The sequence below is a fragment of the Anneissia japonica genome, unplaced genomic scaffold (genome assembly GCF_011630105.1).
Source record: "Anneissia japonica isolate Jap-2015-1 unplaced genomic scaffold, ASM1163010v1 scaffold287736_len1891122_cov214, whole genome shotgun sequence".
Classification (NCBI taxonomy): Eukaryota; Metazoa; Echinodermata; class Crinoidea; order Comatulida; family Comatulidae; genus Anneissia; species Anneissia japonica.
In genome coordinates this window covers 1,785,169-1,794,152 of record NW_022756106.1, presented here as the reverse complement: position 1 = coordinate 1,794,152, position 8,984 = coordinate 1,785,169, and the positions used below count along the sequence as shown (strand labels likewise).

Sequence of the window (8,984 nt, the reverse complement as noted above, 5' to 3'; positions counted from 1 at the left end):
AGGATAAAACATGAGATGTTAATATATTTAGATTATTATTATAAGCTTAATTAAATAGAGCTCTTGCGTTTATTTGAATCAGTGTGAGGTCATTTTGAAATTTAGATGTCTGGAAACATACTGAAAATTGACTCTAAAGATAAACAACTTGTCAATTTCTTGTTAGTTTTCCTATAAATTCTGAACAACAGCTTAACAAAATGTGCCTCAAAATCATGTTTAATCAATGTAATAAATGCCCCTCTGTGAATTGACGCCCACCCTCGAATAAACACTGCCTCTAAAGCCTCATTTGGAATAAATACCTCCCTCGAATAACCGCTCCACCCCCCCCCCCCCCACGCAAATGACTGTAAACAATTCTGATGGAAGCAACATTATTCTCACCACATTCTGTTAATATTTTACTCAAATAGAATTACATTTTCTCAAACCGGTATGTATGTATCCATTTTACACCAAAAAAAAAAAAACAAAAACAAAAAAACACCTTTCTCAAATAAACAGCCCTCAAATAAATTCCCCCTCAAAAACTCTTTTCAACAAATAATGCTCAAGGAGTTTTGTTAAAATGTGGCTTCGTAAAATTTGTCTTGATTATACAAAATTGACTCGATGTATAGCAACTCATTTGTCGCAACTAATTATTTCAAACAACTGTATAACACATACATTGCGCTTTGTGGGAATATTTTTTAATGGTTAATGGTTATTAATTTATAGAGCGCAAAATACAAAAAGTCTCTAAGCGCTATCAGGCAAGTGTGAAGATGGAACGGAAACCAAAACCACAAAATAAAAAGAAGTGAAATTTGAATACCATGCCAGCACCCAAACCGAAGTATTCTTGGGTCGAGAAAAGAATGTGGAAAAGTATGTTTCGCTTTCTTTATTGTTACTTATGCTTTCTTTTTTATTTTTTAAGGGACAATGTCTGTTGTATTTGTGTTTGTATTTGTAATCGTAAAGGCAGCATGCTGGGGTGTACACTTTGGTGAAGAATACGACGTAAAATGTAAGTTAAAATCTAATCACTTGATGAATGTTATCCCACAATTATGTTTCTATGCTTTTCTTCAATTATACACAGATTACAGTAAAACTTTTTATAGGTGAATAGACAAAGCTATTCTTTAAGTAAGTAACATACAAATGTTTATTTTTTTTTATGTTGAACCTTAGTTTTCTTTTAGTTAAAAATCAAGCTATTATTAACTAAATGCATATGTCTTCTTTTAACAAAAGTAAACGGCATTACCTTAGCTAATATGATCTTTATATTAAATTATTAATACTATGTTTGAATCTCCATCCAAGCGTGTTTTATATATAGCCTTTAAATTTTTCACCTAGTATAAAGCTAATTTCATGGCCCGAACCCACCTTAACCCCCTTTTCCATCGTTAAAATATATTCTTATTATTTCATTTTTCCAATTTACTAGTCACCTACCCTTAAAACGTCTACCACCCATCCTTAGTTTTCTATAGCTAAAACCCTGAGAGACTTCTTGTGCATTAGGAGTAACGAACCCCATCCCTTCTTTTAGCGTTGCATAGTCGTCCCAACTGTTAAAGGGAAGTAAGAAGGCTTAGCTCAAAGCTCCAAATACTACTTTACCTTTATATCTTATTTTTTAATCATTGATTCATTCACAGTTTTAAGTTTTATTATTTGAAAAAAAAAAAAACAACTTTTTTTTAATGAGGTTGTACCCCATTGATAGTGATTCTGTCTGCTTTTTATCAAATTCAAACAAAAGTTTTCCAGTGGAATTTCCCCGCTTTTTCTGGGATACTCGCTCTTGGCTATTTCATCCACAATGCAGTCACAGCCATTATGAGGCATCAAGTTCGCCCGGAAAACAACGTAAGGCGTAGTGTGTATCCGTTGTCTGCTTCAGCATGTGCACGATTCTTGCTTCTGTTGGAGAACTAATTCCTTTGCACTGTTTTGTCAATTCATCTTTCTTCACACTTTTAACTTTATATGAAAAACATTTTTTTTTTATCTAGTTGGTTTCTTAAAATGTTGTTACCTGTTGCTTTTAGTTGTATTTTCTATTTGTTGTTTGGTCATAGTCAAATTGACTTCAAGATTGAAGTGATTTCTTTTCCATTCTTACATGTTTTAGGCAAGTCCTTTTTATATCTGTTTAGCAAACTTATGTTTTTAAAAATTATCAGAGGAGGGTGAGATCAAAATAAAAATAAGTATTTGTTTCTTAATTAGCCAAATTTCAGGCAAATGAGAAAATAAAAATAAAAAATTATTGATTTGTGTGAACATTGTATTTATTGGCATTGATAGATGCTTTAAATTTATATAATTAAGGAAATATAGATATCTTATTTTTGAGAGATATCAAAGCAGCAACAGGCGTAATAGAAAAAATAAATTTAAAAAATTACTTTTTCTCTGAAATTTCCATTTTTTCATGGTGGTGGGTGCACTGGTCAAAAATAAAGTTGGTTATTTTTTTGTTTGAGTTATCATTATCATTGGGCAACAGGGCCATGAACAAAAGTATAAAAAAAAGTTTGAAAAAAAAGTTTGTACTTACTTGTCTCAGCCTTCTTTTTACTTGTTACATTTTTTACTAGTTGGCATTAGGCAACATTGGAGAGTAGCTTTAGCTATCTACAGCAAACCATTACTATAGACCCTTGTTTTGTTTACTGGTAGTTATTCCATATATACAACCGTTAAGGGCAGGCTAAAAACCAGCATTGGTGTACAAATTTCATAGATAGCAGGGCTTGCGCCAGGGGGAAGCCAGGCTCAAAGCTCGACCACGCCCACTTTGCTTTTGTCTGGTAAATGTTACCCCTCGTCGGGGAATCGCCCCCTGCCCCCTCCCCCATGTCGGGGACTCCATCGGGCAAATTCTAGCGCCACCCCTGATAGATAATATAAACTCTGAAATGCTAAATTGTGGGGTATGTACGGTATGTATATATTTGTGTATGTAAAAAGTGTCTGTTTTTATGTAGTATTCCAGCCAACATTTCCTGCCCTCTCTGGGATTCTATCACTTGGTTATTTTATTCACAACTGTGTTTCATCTATAATGAGAAACCAAAGGCATCCTGAGAATAATGTGAGTAAAAACCAAGTCAAGCATGTTTCCTTAAGCCAGGCACTCGCCTCGCACGACGGTCGTCGGCCGACGAGACTCCATAAAGAACGCAACGCGGCGACACACACGCAACGGATCATTTTTAATGACGATCAGTTCAGACTGCCACCGACAATCAGCAGCCAGCGTCGCGTCGTCTTTCACTCACAGAGAGTGGAATTGGATTCGTTGTGCGACTGTCGTACGACCGCAATGAGAGCCTGGCTTTATTTATCTTCTTTTTCACGTATGTGTTGTATGTGTTCATTGCGTAATTCTTTGTCCACACGTACCAAATTTTCTTTGACAAAAAACTGTTGCACGCTCATAATATAGTAATGATGTGCCTATATGTGGTCGTGATGTGATGTCATCACGGCCATATTTAGGCATATCGCATGTTTTTGTCAAATAAAATGTGATAGTCTTGAGAGGGATTAATATTTTATTGTAAACTATTACTACTATTGCTAACACCTCTGCAGATAAGAATTAGTAATGTACAAAATATGAATATATTTCACTTACATTAACTTAAGAATGCTGCTAGGCCTATCAGGTCAAGGCCCAATGTTGGACCTATCTGTGCGGTCTAGGCCAGTCCTATCTAGCATTTTAACCACAGATTAGTATTGTTGGAATTGTGTTATAACCCATCTCTAAAATGTTGAATTCAAGTCGGTGGCTTCTACTGGAACGTCACTGCCACTACCACTATTACTACTATACTACCATTAACGCCACCACCGCCAGCAAGTACAGCTACTACAACTACAAGAGTAATAAAACTGTACCCCACAATTTGACATAATTTTTTATTTAACTGCAATATAAATTCATACATACGTATAAATTACCATACATATAAATGTGCAAGTGGTTTGGCGCAGCACGAACAGTTTGGTGTTCCAACCTTGAGGTTGGGGTTTCAATCCCTCGCTGTAGTTTTTAACATTTTGTGCTAGCATGGAATGTTAAATTACCAACCCCAAGGGCAGTGTTCCATGAAAATTGCACATAGTATAGTAACTGTCTCTTATACACATCTAGATGTGTATAAGAGACAGAATACATACTACGTATAATAAAATTATAAATAAAATACGAAAATTAATATATTTTTTTTTCTACATTTGTACAGAAAAGAGACTTAACAATAGCATATTTTTTGGTAGCAGTTACGTACACATTTGTTGGCGTTGTATTCTACGTAACTTTTCCAAGTTCAAAGGATTGTATACAAGATGTAAGTTTTGAACACAAATATTTTTGACTGGTAATTAAACTTTAAAGCAAAAGATTTCTGAGGTCTGTACAATGCTTTGTATCAATTATGCCTATTCACTATTATTCAAATTATTATTATTCTATTTATTTTTATTATATTAATTGTTATTGTTTTTATTATTATTTTTATTGTTATTAACTAAAGTGTCGTACAACACAGGCCAACACGACTTATCGTTGGGGATAGGCTTTGGGTTGTCCGGAGAATATTAAACATGTTTAATTTTCTACGAACTGTCACATCTGTGTTTAACTCACACAGACCCGATGCTACAAATTTCACCGGGCTAAATCACACAACACTGTCTGGGTCTGCCTTTAAATAACCCAGTGCATCTCTATCACTAAACTTGCCTGTAGGCAGTTCTCTAGAATGATGTTGCAAATGATGGATTATTTCCTACCTTCCTCCACCTTCCCCATACCTTTACATCCCATCACATGTCATTCATAAATTCCTATGTATATTCATTTTCTTATTGTTTTTTATTTTTTCTTTACAGAATCTGTTGAAGAATTTTCCACACAAGGACATTCTTGCATTTGCAGCAAGATTATTTCTGTTCTTTCAAATGGTTTCGTTATTCCCCCTGTTAATGTACATCATGAGGGTTCAGGTCATGCATCAGTTCTTTGGTGAGATATACCCAAGGTGAGTTAGAGGGGGTAGCGTTAGTACATTAGAAAGCTTGGTGTTGGATCCAGAAATGGAAATCAACAGGGGATATACCAGCTTGAGTAGTATGAACAATTGAAGGAAATGCCAAGTGATCATTTCATGTACAAATAAAATTAAGTCCAGATACCTATGAATACCTAAATACCGTATTTATTTGAATAAAAGTCCCCCTTGAATAAATGCCCCATCTAGAGACTTTTTTGGAATAAACACCATCGATAAATGGCCCAAGGTGTTTATATTTTCCTCGAATAGATGCGCCCCACCCCCCAAAAGACTGTAAACAAATCTAATGGAAGCAACATCATTCTAAACACATCCTATTAATGCTCTAACTTTTTCTAACCTGGTTGGGATCAATAAGTCTATATGATTATGCAACAACAAATTCTGGCAGTAATTATATGTTGTAGTTCAACTTTTACAGTGAAATTAAGGGGCGTTTATTTGAGTATATACATATCCATTTTACATTTAAAAAAAATAAAGGCCTCCCTTGAAACCCCCCTCCCCCCTTTCAAAAACCCCTTCTCAACAATAAGCACCCCAGGGCATTTATTCATATAAATAAGGTATCTGAATATATATGTATTTTTAAAAATGTGTAGCAGAGACAAAATGGAATTATTTAAAACTAGTCATTTAAACTATATGCTATCTTTCTTTCTTTTCAGTTTTAAACATGTTGCAGTATTAAATTTAATCCTGGTGTCTATAGCAATTTTATTTGCTGTTTTCTTTCCAAGTATAGGAACAATTATCAGGTAATATTAAAGAGAAATTTCTTTTTGTATCTTAAATCAATTTCATATTTTGTAACAATATGCAACACTAGAGTGAAGTTTTTAACATTTTGTGCTAGCATGGAATGTTAAATTACCAACCCCAAGGGCAGTGTTCCATGAAAATTGCACATAGTATAGTAAAATACATAAACATACAAATTGCCTGTGACAACTAAATTACACAATATTAATTTTAGTATAATAGAAAGAGACGTGGATCATCAATATTATTATTAATGCTAATATATTTCTACTAATTTCAGATTTTCAGGATCATTCTGCGGCCTTGCATATGTATTTACTTTACCATCTCTAGTTTACCTACTGCGATTACAAGAAATGAAGAGTTTGAAGTGGTACATCGTAGGTGTACATGTTGTCATTATGTCCATTGGTCTTGCCAACTTCATCGCTCAGTTTCTACTTCTATAGTAACTTATTTTAAATGAGATTATTTCTATACATGATAATACCAGTGCTTTCATTTTTGTTTGTGTCAGCGTAAAATGTTTTAACACACTACCAAAGATTTTATAATAACAAGATAGCGCACTCTTCAATTTCCTTATGCAAATTCTGTAACAATGGGGACGCTCACAATCAACAACAAGTATGTTTTACTGTAAGGCGATGTTACTATTTGTTATATTGTTATTATAAGATCTTTGACGAATAATACTATTCCGGATAATTGTCAGACGTGTAAACGTTGATTAAGTTGAGAGTTTTCTAAATTCCAACAGACTTAATTATACATTTGTTTGATCAAATATCTGATACAAGCGTATGAATCCAACTACTTTACATTACATATTGTTTGACATATTGGGCGTCAGACACATTGTCCAACACCCACTGTCAGACAACAACTAACAGATATCTGATAATGTATTACTAGCGTTAAAGTAACCTTGTGAGGGACTGGTACTGTGTATGTGTGAATTAGTGTATACTATCAAAGTTTATATCAAACATTGTGGAGTTTGACAAACATTTTTGTAGCATATAACCCACTTCACACTACACAGTGGGTTTAATCATGTGTGTTTTCATGTCTGATTAAACATTGTCAAGCCCAGTCCAGTTGTGCCTAAATATGGTCATGATGAGATTACATCATGACCATATATAGCCACATCATGGCTATATATGGGAATACAACAGTATGATAGCTGTAGTTGCATCTAACAGACACAAAGCTGATACTGTATGCTACACACACTATTAATTTTGTATGTAAACATGAATTTGAGGCTAATACTTGTTAAACTTGTGTATTAATTCTCAGGATATTCTGGTACTGTGTGTAAATTTGAAATGAACATAAGCAATGTTAAGGTGAAATTGATGAAACTAATATATAATTTGAAGGAGAGCAGTTAGAATGATTTGGCAGAATTGATCATTAAAATTTCTATCCCACCTCAAATCCGCTGGTTGTATTTTAAATGTAAATTGAAGTAAAAAGTTAATAAGCAATACATAAGTTGATTAATTTGATTTTGAATATTTCCTGTGGTGGGAGGAACTGGGGGTGGGGGGAAATGAGACTTTTTGGAGGTCCACCTCCCTACATGCCATTGAGTAAAGTATGTCTTTTATTATAAGGGTAATGAAGTGGAATGTTTTCAATTGTGAAGAAACAAACAAAAATATATTTTTACAGAATTTGAACTATTGACCTTGACTGAAAGGTCAAAATATAAGACCAGGCCAGTAAATTCTCGAATAATCCAAAAAGTGACTTAAACATATATAAACTTTTTTTTATTTTTTTTTATTTATTTATTTATTTTTTTCATTTCATTTTATTTTATCATGTTCTCTGTATTTTGCATTTTTTAAAGTATCAAGATTGTATAACACAAAGTACTAGTATAGTATCCTGGCCTGCTAGTGGTGAGATCCTTAATGAATTAGGAAAAATATAAATGTAAAGTAACTCAAAAATTACAAAATTACTAACAAATGTTTTGTGTGAATGTTATTTTTTTTTATTCAAGAAACTATTCAATGTGAAATAACTAATGTCATAATAGAACATGCATACATTTTTATCATGACGTATTATTATGGCCTATTAATATTCCCATCAATTTAACAGTTTTGAGAAATGTTTGTGAAATATTCAGTGTACAAAGTATCTGTTAAAATCTGAATGCTATTTATTCTGTACACAATGATCATGTATTTTATAAGTTACTAACATTACCAACCGCCACCAGTAATTATGTATATTAAACGTTTAATAATAGTGCCACCAACGATCAGCTTGTGTATATAATGATCATTGTCTTACATTTCTGTATTACATATTATTTATATCTAGTGGTACACATAACAGGATAATTGATTGGTAATTTTTTTTTTCAATCCATTTATTTCACCAATTTAAACTACAATACAAAAGGACAAAAAACACAAGACAATACCCTTGTCGGTGGCAGGATAAACAAAAAGCAATCTTAATTGCTGTCGACATGTTTTTTCCTCCGACAAGTTCAGTAACATAAGATAAACCATATTTATTTCTGGGGAAACATGCTCATTAGGAAAGCGTATGATATCGTAGAATTTTATACGTGTTCAAAAAATTGTAGTCGAAAAAGTGTTGTAGCGCAGCTTATCATAAGGAAAATCACAACGTGTGAGACTGGCTTTATAAACCAAGAGTCTTTAGGAGGCTTATAGAATGGAATTTTTTGTTGTTGTGAGGAAAAGTCCTGCTGCAGGAACAGAACCCATGACCCTGGGATTAGAAGGCAAGTATCTTGACCACTAATCTAACTCCACTTGTGAAGAAAAGCTCCTCTGTAGTGAAATACAATGAAATTAAATAAGATGATATGAAGTCATATGAAATGGTATGGAATGATATGAAATCATATGAAGTGGTATGAAATGAAATAATTATGCAATGATATGAAATGGTATGAAAAACAACATAATACAATGTAAGATTAAAAAATATGAGAAATAGATGATAAATACAGTATTTAAAAAAAAGTTAATGTAAAAATACATTTAAGTTTTTAAAAAAAAAATAAATAAATGTCACAAATCAATTTGAAAACCATTAATTTATAGCGTTTCCACTTTTTTAGTTAGTTGATTT

General features: G+C 32.9%; 1 protein-coding gene across 1 annotated transcript in view; it reads left to right on the top strand.

Annotated features, from left to right (window-relative positions):
• Positions 1 to 8,409, top strand: part of LOC117123982 (sodium-coupled neutral amino acid transporter 9-like) — a gene marked incomplete at its 5' end in the record, with an annotated part of 14,331 nt that extends 5,922 nt beyond the window's left edge. The window contains 6 exon segments of the mRNA XM_033270083.1: positions 926 to 1,015; positions 2,994 to 3,100; positions 4,260 to 4,364; positions 4,909 to 5,057; positions 5,759 to 5,848; positions 6,133 to 8,409. Coding sequence (XP_033125974.1) covers positions 926 to 1,015; positions 2,994 to 3,100; positions 4,260 to 4,364; positions 4,909 to 5,057; positions 5,759 to 5,848; positions 6,133 to 6,301 — 710 coding nt within the window.
• Positions 8,410 to 8,984: the final 575 nt, after the last annotated feature.